At 43.9% G+C, this 14,363-nt stretch overlaps 7 protein-coding genes across 7 annotated transcripts; 3 read left to right on the forward strand and 4 right to left on the reverse strand.

Annotated features, from left to right (window-relative positions):
* Positions 1 to 35: 35 nt before the first annotated feature.
* Positions 36 to 491, forward strand: VTP01DRAFT_837 (uncharacterized protein; the record flags this gene model as incomplete). The annotated part of the gene is made up of 1 exon (XM_069387483.1): positions 36 to 491. The coding sequence occupies one exon, from the start codon at positions 36 to 38 to the stop codon at positions 489 to 491; it is 456 nt and encodes a 151-aa protein (XP_069245257.1).
* A 45-nt stretch (positions 492 to 536) lies between these two features.
* Positions 537 to 2,051, reverse strand: VTP01DRAFT_838 (uncharacterized protein; the record flags this gene model as incomplete). The annotated part of the gene is made up of 7 exons (XM_069387494.1): positions 537 to 1,287; positions 1,349 to 1,413; positions 1,465 to 1,614; positions 1,673 to 1,752; positions 1,815 to 1,838; positions 1,898 to 1,967; positions 2,040 to 2,051. The coding sequence occupies 7 exons, from the start codon at positions 2,049 to 2,051 to the stop codon at positions 537 to 539; spliced, it is 1,152 nt and encodes a 383-aa protein (XP_069245258.1).
* Positions 2,052 to 2,295: 244 nt separating this feature from the next.
* VTP01DRAFT_839 (uncharacterized protein) lies at positions 2,296 to 7,231 on the reverse strand (the record flags this gene model as incomplete). The annotated part of the gene is made up of 13 exons (XM_069387505.1): positions 2,296 to 2,405; positions 2,999 to 3,464; positions 3,531 to 3,617; positions 3,685 to 3,969; positions 4,042 to 4,204; positions 4,287 to 4,428; positions 4,516 to 5,530; positions 5,600 to 6,180; positions 6,243 to 6,271; positions 6,351 to 6,384; positions 6,448 to 6,514; positions 6,583 to 7,017; positions 7,073 to 7,231. The coding sequence occupies 13 exons, from the start codon at positions 7,229 to 7,231 to the stop codon at positions 2,296 to 2,298; spliced, it is 3,573 nt and encodes a 1,190-aa protein (XP_069245259.1).
* Positions 7,232 to 8,507: 1,276 nt separating this feature from the next.
* On the forward strand, positions 8,508 to 9,753 carry VTP01DRAFT_840 (uncharacterized protein; the record flags this gene model as incomplete). Its single annotated transcript, XM_069387517.1, has 2 exons — positions 8,508 to 9,554; positions 9,610 to 9,753. 2 exons carry the CDS (start codon positions 8,508 to 8,510, stop codon positions 9,751 to 9,753), a joined length of 1,191 nt encoding a protein of 396 aa, XP_069245260.1.
* A 530-nt stretch (positions 9,754 to 10,283) lies between these two features.
* Positions 10,284 to 11,180, reverse strand: VTP01DRAFT_841 (uncharacterized protein; the record flags this gene model as incomplete). Its single annotated transcript, XM_069387528.1, has 4 exons — positions 10,284 to 10,690; positions 10,768 to 10,852; positions 10,912 to 10,985; positions 11,063 to 11,180. The coding sequence occupies 4 exons, from the start codon at positions 11,178 to 11,180 to the stop codon at positions 10,284 to 10,286; spliced, it is 684 nt and encodes a 227-aa protein (XP_069245261.1).
* A 370-nt stretch (positions 11,181 to 11,550) lies between these two features.
* Positions 11,551 to 12,000, reverse strand: VTP01DRAFT_842 (uncharacterized protein; the record flags this gene model as incomplete). The annotated part of the gene is made up of 1 exon (XM_069387539.1): positions 11,551 to 12,000. One exon carries the CDS (start codon positions 11,998 to 12,000, stop codon positions 11,551 to 11,553), a length of 450 nt encoding a protein of 149 aa, XP_069245262.1.
* A 914-nt stretch (positions 12,001 to 12,914) lies between these two features.
* On the forward strand, positions 12,915 to 13,940 carry VTP01DRAFT_843 (uncharacterized protein; the record flags this gene model as incomplete). Its single annotated transcript, XM_069387550.1, has 1 exon — positions 12,915 to 13,940. One exon carries the CDS (start codon positions 12,915 to 12,917, stop codon positions 13,938 to 13,940), a length of 1,026 nt encoding a protein of 341 aa, XP_069245263.1.
* Between the last annotated feature and the right edge of the window lie 423 nt (positions 13,941 to 14,363).

Consider the following 14,363-nt stretch of genomic DNA (forward strand, 5'->3'; position numbering starts at 1 on the left):
TTTAACACGAACAATAATTTGTGCGTAGTAGACTGATGCGGAATTCCGGAGAGAACTCGTCAACCACTCTCGGCGAGCTCGAGAATTTCAAACGAATTCACAGTCGACAAAATCGTGAGCTTGTCCGCCTCAATGTAGCCTATGCCCGGCACATACGAAAGCTTGAGGACGAGTTACATGAGCTCCGTGCACAATACATTGAACTTATGCAGCGCAACCTTGATCTCCAGCGTGCTACATCAATGCAAGAAACAAGGAGCATCGAAAGAACTAATTACCAGCATACGTCTGCTAACTCGGCAGGCTTGGAAACGCCAAAGAAACATACTTCGACGGATAGGATAAACAGAGATCAAGACATTGCGCTCAGTGAATATTCAAACAAACGTGAGACACGAAGAAAGGAACGAAAGTGTTACACTCTTCCAGATATCAAAAGCAAGTTACGGAAAGGTGACCCATTCACTTTTGGTGATAATCAACCAGTATAGATTCCTGACGATTATTGAGTAATGGAGACAGCACCCCTTTATACACTATTTCGTTCGTTTTTCGCATAGTTTGTGTGAGAATTGTACAATATGGCGCCACTCCTCCGGACGCGGCGGTCCTGTTCTCTCCAGGGTATCACGCAAAGCCACGACGTATTCGTCCATTCGTTCTGCTATGGGAGAGACATTTGCAGTTTTTATGTTGAGTGTTGTGAGGATTTCGGTTGTGACCTTCTTAAAGTTGCTCTGCTTTTGTAATTCTCGTCTTAATCTCTCAATTTGTTGGTTCGCATGCTCTAATCGTTCTTGAGCATTCTGGGCTTGCTTTTCTGCATTACGCAACCTTTTCGCCTCCTCTTGCGCTGCTGTCAGCTTCTGCTTAAGATAAGCAACTTCTGATTCCAATATAAGAACTTTTGCATAGTCAGCACCATCAATATTTGAGCGAGAAGCTGCTGGTGCGAAGGAGGTCGAGGAAATTTCGGTTTTAGGTGGTGCAACGTTTCTCATCTTTGGAGAGCTAGCAGTAGGAGAATCGGTTCTCGAACGTTTCGATGGCAGTAAGCCAGAAGAAGGAGTAGACATGGAGGATGTTTGAAGAGGTCTCGCGGTTTCGATGTTGTTCGATACTTTAGAGAATGGATGTGACGGATAGGTCGGGTTGCCTGGTTTTTGAGGGTCGGCTGAAGGAACGACGTTGCTCAAGTGTGCTCCACAGCGGTATGAAGGATTTTGTGGTGGAATTCGGCTGAGCTGTATCAATCCAGCGTTGATACCGCAGGTTACGTGGAAAGACCTGTATAAAGTCCCGGATAAATCTCATTTTCTCCATCTTAAATCTGAGCTGAAACACTGACTTTGGACAACCGGGCTCTTCGCATCTGGCACAAAATCCTTGCTGTTGCAGACACAGTGCGCATCTCTGTGATCACGGTAAGCAAACGTAATTGTAATCCATAGATATTTCGCTTACAAGTTGTCCAAGTTTACTCTTGTCAACCAGATAGGGATACTTAGTGTGATCAATTTCTTTGTTGTAGATTGAACATTGAACATGCATAAACTCAGTTGATTCCGTTGTTCGCTTGATGGCACCAGTTTGAGTGGTGCAGCAAATGATGTTCTGGATCCAAAGAATATAAAACATATTTCCATCACTAAGTGGTGTAATAATTACTTACCACCTTCCTGTAAAACCTTTTATTGTAGCATCGCTGACAGAACCAGTCTCCTTCTGGAATCTCCCGGACACCGTAGCAGTCTAGTAGATAATGTATTTCAGTGCATCACCAAGCAAATTTATAGTTTCTTCGAAAACGGTACATTGATGCACGGGCATATTGCAGCCTACATAGGATGTTATAGCCCGAGTTTCTTAATCTAATTCAGTCACTGCAATCTCTCACCTGGACCGTCGCAGTAGAGAATCTGGTCCCTTTCTGTAGAACGTGGGTCATCACAGACCGCACATCGATCCTGTGCATCCATAATAGCCGGACGCCTCCTGTCAATGACATGGCTCGTATGCGGCGATGCCTTCTGGTGTACCTCATCCATCATAATAATTACAACCCCTTATATTGAACCTCGAACTTTGTACGTTCAAGTATCCGTTGCCTGCTCCTTTATTTAGGAGCGCAGTGCACTTCTCTTAGATTACTTTTTAAAGGTACAATGCCTTTGCAAAAGCGTCGTACCTATGGTGACGGAAAACAAAACTTTCAAAAGCTGAATAAGAAAGCTGCCTCCCGAATTTTTTTTGTTCACAATTTCGGCTTTATATGTAGTTGACGAATTTTGCGAGTCACGCTTGCGTCAGACTTGCCTCATCAAAGGCACCCTTCCCAACGCCAGCTGAAGTCTCACCGCTATTTCTAATTGCTTCACGCGGTTTGTTCTTATCGTCGGTTGAAACTGCATAATGCGAACGTTAGTTTTTTTAAAAATAAGTGCGCACATATTGACTCGCGTTGATATCAAAAGCTATTGATGCTTTACGGTGTATTAATGATGACTACAAATGGTTTGATGATCTCAGGTAGTCTCATATTACAATGGATACGCCAGGAAGAAGATAGGTACAGTCGTATGAAGTAACCGAACAGAAAACAAGTATAATTTTGCTTTTTCGACATTTGCACCTATGGACTACATGATCTACATAGTAGTCAAGGATCCTTTTGACTTGCTGCTTCCAAAACAAATCAATGTCCCTTTGCATTGGATAGCAACTCAATAGCAGAAGGTCATCTCAAGGTCGCCAAAAGCTCAGAAACAGATGATCTAAATAGCTTCCTCTCTTAAATATTTACAGCTACTTTATTGACTGACCTAAAGACTAATTTTTTGCTCGATAAAGCAATTGTTTAATTTTTCTGTAGGATTGGTATCAATACATATATATTAGTTTAAGAAAATAACAACAACAACGGATCAAAGTATCTATCAGCTGCTCCGACCAGTTTCTAATGTATTAAAATGATATATCTCGCATCGTGTGCTGCTACCTAAACAAGGTTCCACGTTCATGAACTGCTTTTCCAGGACCATCGCTACGTTGTAAAGCGGGCTCGTATGCCGCAAATTACATGCGAAGGGGTATTCGGCCATCGTATATTTTTTGAGCGAGGTGATAAAGTCGGTTATAGACCGGAATTTTTGAAGATTCACCAACTTGCAATCCTCTGTGGCCGCAGATTCTGTATGCAGGTAAGTCGTATTTCCTTCCAAAAAGAAGGTGATATCTTTTGTCACTACCGGGAGAAAAGGAATAGCTGGGGAAGTTTTTGTAGCTAATGCTTGCCGATAGTATCTCATGTTATTCGATAAATCGATAAGCTTTTGTAGTTCCTCAAACGTGCTCAAGTCTTGCTTCGATAGAGTCTGCCATACGTCCATACGTTGCACGAGTGGATTCTGTAAACCAATGACAATGACCATACTGGTGTGAAATGCGTTCCACTCCAGACAATACTACATGATGCTAAAGTTAACAAGAATACGTAAACATTGCTTCCGCGGAAAGCATACGATACCAACCTTGGCTATCTTGATTAAATGGGTCAATGTGGCGGACCTCTTATTTTTCCCTTGCGAGCATAATTCATGCACAACCCAATGGCTCAGCTATTTCACGCAGCTGCGTGGTTAGCTAATATGCAGGCCAAATCACTGTCATTGATTCAATCATTACCGTATTAGACCGTTTGGTAAGTAAAGCCTTAGCACCAACATGGACATTTGCATCGTTTGTCTGAGAGCATGTCAAGTACTCAGTTTCCGCTATGTTTTTGAAGAGCTTGTAGTCCGCCAGCGTCAAATATTGAGCAACATGCAATGCGTCAAACATGTTCATACTCTGCTTGGAAAACGAGCCAGGGCTAGATTTTCTACGGCCTTGGGTATCCACAGCATTGAATATCATGCTGATCAGCTCTGTCCCAGATTTACTCATCATAGCTTCACGTTGCTTTGCTGCCTGTTTATCCAGCTCATTTGAGCAAGTTTGTCTGGTCGATTCGAAAATTTTCTTCTTGAGAACTGACCATACCTGATGGTTTAGCATATATCTAAGTTTTCGAACTTCCTCAGCAAATCCAGCTCGAGCGTGAAGCTGATCTAAAAACAATTCCAGCTTTGCCCTGAACGATTGATTTTCTGTTGAGAAATCCTCTGGTCTTAGGTTGAGCCATCTGGAGAGTAAATAGATAATCCTAAATTTGCAAAATGTGGGTGGAATCAATCCGAAAGTCTGGGTAAGCATGTATACATTGCCACCATAACTGAATCAGCTACCTTGATCGAAAGAACCGACGTTTTTCATGAAGAAGCCAATCAAAACTTCCATTGAATGCCAAGGAATGTAGTTCATCCATGACTTGCATGGGAGTTGTAAAGAAATGATGATTGAGGATGAAGATGTCAATGTCGTTAATATCTATGCCCAGGAAAATTATAAGAAAACATTACAAAAGAGTCGTTAGGATGAATATTTGTTATTCATGATTTGCAATTCTTATCATACCTTGCTCTTGTCCTTGTATTAATTGGTGTAGTAATATGCTCAGAGTTCCCGCAATGATTCTATACTTTCCTTCGGATTGACGTTCCATTATGAGCACCGTACGGCCCTCTTGTTGAACTTCAAAGTGGTCATTTTGCTTGGAAGAAGTCGAAAAACACTGTACTATTGAATGACCAATATTGGATGATTGGCACGATCTTTTGTTTGCTGACAATGACGTCGTTTCAATTTTTGGTAGATTGGCTGACATCCAATGCTTAAAAGTTGCATTTGAGAACCCAGCAGTACTTTTAGGTCTTTCGAGGAAGCGATCAGGTGATTTCTCTGGTATTATAAGTGAGTCCGTTGCAAGAGACGCCGGGAGGGAACGTCGATGGTTTTGATAACGCTGTCGTCGTGGTAATGTGACAGACGCAGGATTTTGGACTAGATTTCCTTCTTGAAGCGACTCATGCCGAGAAGGTCGATGGGCAACAGCGCTTCTATCTGAATACTGACCAAAGCGGGTATCTTGAGCTGCCGGATCCTCGGCTGAGTAGTTTCTCGTGGTCCTCTCTGACAACCCATCTAGCGGATGGTTTGACGTATTTTCTTGGCATAATCCGCGGGACTCGTTGTTCAAGGAGATCGCGCTGCCATACACTTCACTTCCTTGCGTGATCCTGCTACTGTGTACACTTGACATGGAGGATAGTGCTGAAAAATAGGAGGATGTCCTAATAGAAGATGCAAAGTCTGACGTATTCTGGAGTGGGCGCTGCGTATTTGCAACAGTTGATTGAGAGCTTGAGATTGGCGAAACATAATGCCTCTTCTGGTCCTGACTTTCATTAACGAGATCACCCTGGTCGCAGGTTTGCGACATGTTTCTTTCAAACATTTCTTGGATTGTTTTTCGTCTGTTTCTATGATTATTGCTGCTGAAACGCCGACGTAGAAAACCTGCAGCACCAGCAGCTGAACCACTATTCGAGTGTTCCTCGAGGACAGGTGATTTTTGTAGTCTGACAGGAATCTATGTATATTAAAGATTGTATCAGCATTAAACAATTTTAATAGCTGCTCTTCATGTTCTTTTGACCACCTTGGCACCCGAATAGTCTATCTCGGATGTGAAGAAGCTGCTTATATTTGTCGTTGCGCTGCTTGTGCAGCTGCTTGCTGGATCAAACAAAGAGCCATCTAAACTATCTCGATGATTTGATGCTTTCTTGCCAGATTTGAAAAGACCTCTTAGAGTAATCGCACTTGATTTCAGGGGGGTATCTGGAGTGGTACTGGAGGATGATACGGAGCGACTTCGCCGGTTAGCCCGCCTGTATCTAAATGTAGAGCTAAGCAGAGATTTAAGTGGTGATCTTGGTTCCGGTTGCTCTCGCGTATCGGCCATTACAAAACTCGTTTTGCTAGGTTCATCTGACTGTTGATCCATTTGAATTCTGGATAATGCAATTCGTGAAGCACGAACTGATCGTTGACGTCGCAAAGGCAGTTGGATAAATGATGATTTTCGTGGCAGTTTGTGTTCCATGGATCCATTAGGAACCTCGCTGAGGCGAACACACGCTTGCAAAGACTCTAATGCTGGTGTGGAGTCGCTAGCAAACTGCTGAGGTGCCCGTATTCTCAAGGTTGACGAAACATTGCGTATTAGACGCTCTCGGACTAGATCGCAAATGATCCCATTTTAATGCCCAAGCTAGAGTATCGGATATATGAGTATTCACCTGTTCCATTCTTGGAGAAAATCTTTGATCTAAAAACTTCGCATCAGCATATCATCACCGCAATGACCATGTGATAAATGGCTCTATCATGTTGACGCAAGCTCGTACCGACAATCTTGCTGCAAAACGGATACAATTGGACCTATGACCCAGTGGAGTCTGCGCTTAGTCAGAGAAATCTTAATCGACTGAAATTGAGCTATACCTTCTTGAAGTTGAACAAATGCTACAAGTGCATCCAACATTCTTCGCAAATGTATCATGAAAGCTGACTATAATCAAACTCCCTTTGTGAGCGTCAATGTATAGATATTCGTTTGAAAATATAATCTTTTGCTACCACTTCATCCCAGAATGTTTGAGGATCTTGCAAAGCTGCTGAGTCATCGGGAGCTACTGATTTCAAAACTGAGTCTGTATGGATTGGACTAGGTGACCGTCGCATTTGCTGGACGCAGCGCAGACTAGCGATCGCTTCCTTCTGTATAGTATCAGTGACGGAGCATGCATCAGGCAAATCTAGCGATCCTTGACGAATGAAGCTTTTCTTTGTGAAATGCTGCAATGAAGTGACTCTACGCACAGTCTTTTGCAAGGTCATATTTTGTCGTTTCTCGTAAGCCTCGGTAGTTAGCTGCGTAACAATTGAGGATAATAGCAGAATTACATCTGCAGAATTTTCTGCGAACTCTTTTGACGCATCCTCTGCTAATTCTGGTGTACTGAAAGCTGCTGTCATAATCGTAACCGATATTACGAAATTCCTCCAAATATCCTGACTTGTTAATCAATTATCTTTGGACTCTTTGGCCATCATCATCCGCTCTTACTAAATCGTCACACAAATGTACCAAATTGGCGGGCGGAGAGTCGATTACTGAAGCGAGCTGATCTACCAGAATCCTCGTCTCTACACAAGCTCTGGCGTGTGCTGGCACAGATCGACGTTTTGTGATGTATGCTCTTGGTGTATGACGGCCACTATACATTAACTGGATTCAGGAACAGTGAAAGAAAGGAAAAGGAGAGTGCTTGAGAATCTAATCCCTGGACCGCTAGGACTCAAAATGTCGATCCCCCGCCTTTCGTTCGTCTGCCATGAAATTCGCTCCTAAAAGAATCGCACCCCTAGCTACTCCCCTAAAGTAATAAATGGCTGCTTCAAGTAAATAGGAACAGGGTAAATATGCTAATCGAGGGAAAAAGGTGCTAGAGCTTCAAAAATTGGGGCAAATTGTATGAGTTCATTGCTGTAATGTGGGCAGATATTGCCACTAGTTCGAAACACAACGGTGGCCTAAATCCTCATGCAGATGCGTATTGTTGCAATATGATCGAAGCTACCTCGCAGACATTGAATACATCCAGTATCCTTTTATCGATTGTGCAACGATCATGACTCATGTTGCATAGTTTCCGTTTGTATGCATATATGCAAACAAAACTTGCATGGATGAATAAATTCAGCTTCCATAAATGGGCGCCGATACACATGCATACATACAAAGAAGTGTAAAAGAGCTAGCACAGCCACCATTGACTAGCTTAACTTGCTTTTAATAGCATGGAAGCAAAAAACCAAACAAACAATGAGCATGTGGTCATCGTTCCTCATAGAATGCTGTAACCCATTCAAATGCAATCACTAACGTATTACAGTGATAGGCACTTCATCTAAAAAATATGTAAGCGGGTTTTGGCTTGATAATATCTTCTTCATAGACAGGAACAAGAAAGCAGACAGCTGATTAACGATCAGAACTTGTGGCTAGCCGCTGTCAGTGGTGCAGATTTCTTTCCGAGCAAAAATCCCCGTATCCTTCGTACGACACTTGAAGGAGTATATCTCAGCTGAAGTAATATCATCGTTATCTGTTCCCTACAAGTTTTCCTGCCTCTATGACTCTGCAGACGAGATGCCAGGCTGTAGGTTGGAAGTGTCGGGCCCACCAGTGATATGTAAAATGTATGGTAGTGGTCTAAGCGTGCAGTGAGAAATAGCACCAGTCGACCTCTTTAATACGTCTACTACGACTACTACTGAACAGAAAGAAAGGCTGATGTTCATCTTCTTGAAGAGGCAAGTTTGTTTGGAAATTCAGGCACCGCATTCAATAGAAATCTTCGGTTTCCGCAAGGCGGAGGTGAGGACCAAATTGGTGCGACGCACTGACTGTATGTACGTCAACAGCTTTCCGGGAAATCTCTTCTTTGTTCCTTTTTCATTCGATGAGTCCAGGAAGGGGCTTGTAAACTTATAGTTACATGGCCTTCTGGGATACATCCTGCCGACGAACGCTCGTACTTATCCTTGCGGGTCTCGTCGCCTCCACTCTTATTTACCTCTCTATCATTGATACCACAAAGCCTTCCCTCACACCGAACTCGCACACTGTCTCTGCCGACTATCTCGAGAGTCAGCAACAACAGCCCTTTGAAGCGTCCTCGAACCATTCTGTGCCTTGGAAATGTACTTGTTACAATTACGATTCCGGCGAAGAATCGACATTGCCGGCTGATGAACCTCCACCGAAAGAGCACGGAGAAGCTAGCCCAGTCTTAGTGCCCGAATCGTTTGCTGATCCACCTTCCGAACTTATGGATAAGATAAACAACAACATGCATGATGGACGGGTCTTGATCGTCGCCACAGCCAACTACGGTATGCGGGAATATATATACAATTGGATCGAGTCGATGAAACGAACTGGGGAAGACAAATTTGTCATTTTCTGCTTGGATGATAAGCTCTACACCCATTTGGTCAATGCAGGTTATGAATCACACGCCGTACAAATACCTGAGATGTGGTATCACCAAGATGTTGCAAGCAACTTTGAAGAGTACTACACTCCCCAATATCGAATTATTACCCATGCGAAAACGCTCGTAGTACAGAGACTATTATATCTCGATATAACTGTGTTGTTCACGGACGTGGATGTCGTCTGGTTACGCCCGCGTACGCGTGAATACCTCAAAACTTTTTTGGATATTCGACCCGATACACATGTTATTTTCCAACAAGAGGGCTTAGACGAGCGACAAGTGAATACCGGCTTTTACATGATGCGTCCAGCTACGGATATGAAACGACTACTCGCAGAGACGATCTATTTGCAAGACACTGAGGAGGGTTTGACACAACAGGGCGCACTGAACAAAGCGCTGAGCGACATCGTCATGGATATCCGGACAAGCAGTGTCGTACTCTTGGACGTCATATACTTTCCGAACGGCTATTCATACTTCGACAATGACTTGAGTAAATCATTGGGAATAGAACCTTACATATTACATGCTAATTACAGAGTAAGTTTACAAATTGCTCAGCACATGTTTATGCATAGCACTGAATGTATTTTAGGTTGGAGATGCTAAAAAGGAGGAATTGAGAAGTCGCGGATTCTGGTACGTGGACGAAGAATGGCTGAAACAGATGGATCAACAGACGGACGATGCCTGGCAGGAACAAATCGATGAAATAATTGCACCTGGCGTTCGTCTTTAGCTACATATGGCTGTTAGCAATGCATGTAAAATCCTCATCAATACTCGAACAACCTAATACTCCATCCAAAACCTCCTTTTACTATTTGCTTGTATTCTTTTTTCCTCCTTCATCCCTACATTTTCAATAGGCATGTCTTTTTTGGATAGCTTGATGACTTCAGGTCGGAGACCAAGTTTTCCGTTTTGCCTCCTTTTGAAGATGTCGACTATGTATGTATACAATACTGTTTATTCGCAACGGACCAACCATATAAATAACATACCTTGGAAAGTGCCTCTTTTCTTTGCGACGCTTAGATATATAGCAAAAAAAGGGTAAGAATGATGGAAACTGGAAAAAGGTCGAAAAGCTTATATGAAAAACCAGAAAAATTTCGGCGTGCTATTTTTAACCACTGCGTTGAAGCCGTATATCACTCTTTCCAGAAAGCAGTTGGGTATCGTTCCTACCCCAACTGGCGTTGCCCCGCTCCGAGACCATATGTATGAACGTCTGGGTAAAGGTTCCAAGATCGTGGTAACCGGCAATTATTCCCCGTGAACAAAATGAAGTTTGATTTTCCGGAAAACTTCGAAATCGCCATAGCAATACTTATCCGCTATTGCCTTGAGAACGCCTTGTAATGGTCGAATCCGGCGTTCTGAGGTGCAGCGCCTCAATCCTCTCGAGGTCTCCAAAATTAACATCTCTGCGTCCTTGAGGTCGATAGATCGCATGGCACCATCCGCGTTGTATTTGTACCGGCCATCGAGTATGCCTTGCATGCTGAGCTCGCTTGTCATTGATTTCAATTCTTGAGCAGGGAACAGCAAAACGGCATATCCCCTTATTCTTAGCATGTACTTGCATGCTTTTAATGACGGGTTAGATTGCATCGACATTAAGGCTTGCTTCTGAATGCTCCAGATTGTTGTCATCCTACACGTCATGCCATCTACAAATACCTCGTTAGTTGACTATATAAAAATTAAGATGTTACATACGTTTGCAAAATAATATTGAGAAACTTACGCTGTGACTTGAACCCGTTGTCAGTGACTTCAGTCTTTTGCGAAGCCAATGCATCGATAGCAGATTTTATTTCACATAAACTTATCTATGTGCTTGACGTTAAAAGCTAAAATATCCAGTAATTTGTTATTGAACAACACATACTGCGTCCAGAATATTGTTGACATCTTTTTGAAACGATAAGTGAAGGGAGCATCCTCCGTAGGCGTGAGTTGACTCTGCAGCCGATCATAAAGCCCTTCAGGAATACATGATCGTCGGCGGGATCGCTTCCTCTTAGCTGGCGGCTGTGGACGCCTCAGGCTACACTTCACGAGACCGGAGGCAGAAATCGCGCCCAATATGGTGGTTGTCTGCGCTCGTGTTTTGGGCACAGTAACTACAGCAGGCGAGTCTTTCTTGGGCCAGGCCATAGTGCGCTTCATGTTCATATGGAAAGTAGATTATCGTGCATATTGGTCCTGAAATCCATATCGGTTCACTCCTTGGATCTTCTCCTCGCTGTCCCTGTCCACAGGCTGAAACGGGGCCTTCTTGAGCGATATGTTGTACTGCGTCCTCACGAAATCATAAACAGTACTCTTGGAGATCTTCAATCCCTGAAACCTCTGAAGCAGTCGCTCCATCAACTGTTCCAGGTGAAGTACAACATCTACAAAAGAAATGCGTGACCTTAGGAGTTTTAAACAGATAACTATTCTATTTATGATCCCCATTTATCGTCACCCGTTTTCCCAGTAGTTTTTAAATTTTGTCTCTTAAAGTATGAATATACAAGAAAAATTAGTCACGTATTTCAAGGATTCTCATCAATCTACAGTACTCCGAAATGACCTTCTTGTGCTCCTCGCCCGAGGATGCGCTGTTGACCTTTCTTCTTACACTTCTCAGAGATGCTGTCTGGATGATCCTCATACTGTTGGCCCATCTTTGAGCTGTAGCTGAGGCACTCAGACGTTTTTCAAACGACAGTTTGAAGAACCTGACTTTGTCCTGATTCGTGTAGAGCGTGTACACTCGCTTGACATACAGTTCTTTCATATGAAAATCTACATCCTTCTTTGCACTTTCAGTCTGCATGTCATCTGACTCACGGTCGCTCCCGCGGGGCTGATCGCGCAAGGAGGAAAACTGAAAACTCTTACGTACCTTGTAAACTCCTTGAGGTGCCAAACTCTGTACGACAAGACCTCCTGGAGCGCGAAATCTATTTTTGGGAAATGCGGCTTTCATTTGGGGGAGGGGGGGGTAAATTGCTTTCTGGTAAGAGTGTACCAACTTCGCCATGTGTCACTTGTAGCAGTCCCAGTACAGTCATGAAAACATGCCATGTTGGAATGGAAACGAGCCACTATCAAAGCATTACCCACGTGCTTCACAGATGAGCATGGACTTTCAAGTATCAATTTAGACAATATCTGTGTGAAGAATCATCTAATAAGGATACTCGCATCCCTTATATTCTCCTTCGAGGATTGCATTACCTGTATGCAGTCTACGCAGGCTACGGTTCTGTAATGTCCATCATTAACGACTAAATATAAGAGATGTGCCATCATCTATTACGTTACAAAGACCACATATAGTTCTGGGCACGATTCAGTATTCGAAACTGGGTAAGAGGTCCTGGTGATGATGCAGTTCACGCCTAGGCCATTATAGAAAAGGAATATTGATCTTTCCGAGCGGAGCAATAGATCGTGGAGAGCATCACTTGCCGATTTTGATTGTTCTCGAAGCTACAGCTGGAGGGCCATTTTGCATACACTCTTTTCAGAAAGTAAAGTCGCTCCCCAATGAGAATAGATTTCGCGCCTCTGACAAATCAGATGTTGCTTTTCCGGGATGACTTGTCGCACAAAAACTGGGCAGTTCCGAGAGTATTAAAAACGTCCATAAGCACTCTTAAGCTCAGCTCTCTTCCTTCTACTACATCGTGCACTGAAAATTTACATCGCAAAATGAGCATTCAATTTTTCTATGAGATGGGCAGTGTAATGCTGTTGATGAACATGGCAGGCCTGAGCCTATGGACTACATCGTAGATGAGGAGCAGTATGCTCTTGAGACGGTAAGTTCTTACACGCAGTACTTGCGTAATCTGCCTCGCGAGAGCGACTGCGAGTCAGTTGCCTTGCAGGCTGCAGATGATGCGAAGGAAGCACCTGGACGTTCGCATGGGAGAAGCCTCGACCAAGCGAACGTACACACTCTACACTGACCAGGACAAAGTCAGGTTCTTCAAACTGATGTTTGAGAAAGTTCTGAGCGCCTCAGCTGTCGCAAAGCAGCTGGGTATCCACGTTTGCACGGCTCAAAGATGGGCCAAACAGTACGAGTTAGTTCCTGATAGCATCTTCGTGAAGCGTAAGAAGAATGGTCGCCCGCGTATCCTCGGTGAAGAGCATAAGAAGGTCATTTTAGAGTACGTGGATGAGAATCCTTCAGCCGTCTTGGAACAGTTGATGGAACGATTGCTTCAGAGATTCGAGGGGCTCGAAGTCTCTAAGACCACAGTTTATGACTTCGTAAGGACTCAGTGCAACCTGTCCCTTAAGAAGGCTCGGTTCCAGCCTGTAGACAGGAACAGCGAGGCGAAAGTTCAGGAGCGTCTTGACTGGGTTCGCAAGTGGGAAGGAACCGATATGGACTTTAGGAGCAATTGCGTCTTCCTGGATGAGTCTGCCTTCCACATCAACATGAAGCGCAGCATGGCCTGGTCAAAGAAAGGTTCGCCTGCTGTTGTCACTGTACCTAAAACACGAGCGCAGACAACCACCAATTTGGGTGCAATCTCTGCTTCAGGTCTGGTCAAGTGCAGCCTGAGACTGCCAGAACCGCCAGCCAAGAAGAGAAAGCGAGGAGGTTATGCTGAACTTATGAGCACAGGAACAGTAACGGGACATTACCTTAGCTTTTTGAAGGCGACAATGAACGAGATGGACAAATATCCACACATGAAGGGCCACTACCTTGTAATGGATAATGCTCCCATCCATACGTCTAACGACATAGCTAAATACATCACCTCCCGTGGATACCGGTATGCCTATCTTCCTTCCTACTCTCCTGAGCTCAACCCCATTGAGCAGGTCGGGTCGGTAGTCAAGAGCAAAGTCAAGCGCAACAGGTTCTTGGAGAAGGAGACAGACACTGATGACCAGGATCACTGAAGCGACTGAGAGCTTAAAGCCGAGTGACTACGAAGGTTTCGTATCACATTCCCATAAATGCTTAGATAAGTGTCGCAACAGCAAGCAACTGTAACGTGCTCCCCAAGACGAGTTGATGTCTGCGTCTCATGTAGGAGGTCACCAGGGTAGCGCGACAAGGAAGATGCGACATCTGATTTGTCAGCGCGCAAAATCTATTTTGGGAAATGCTGACGTGTTGGAAACGACTGGTTCCCAAGCTTTTTTGAAATCTACACTTGCTGGGTCCGTTGTCCACTGCTTGACATGGGTGTATCCATGCTGCGCTCCATCGTGATGTCTTCACATTAAGTACTCTGATTTGTTATGGTTTACCAAGTTGCTAACAAATGCCACATCTTTTGCTCGAATGTATCCTGTAGCGTCAAGTCTATAATCAACAGC

Source organism: Rhizomucor pusillus (genome assembly GCF_041956525.1).
Source record: "Rhizomucor pusillus strain CBS 183.67 unplaced genomic scaffold VTP01scaffold_1, whole genome shotgun sequence".
NCBI lineage: Eukaryota > Fungi > Mucoromycota > Mucoromycetes > Mucorales > Lichtheimiaceae > Rhizomucor > Rhizomucor pusillus.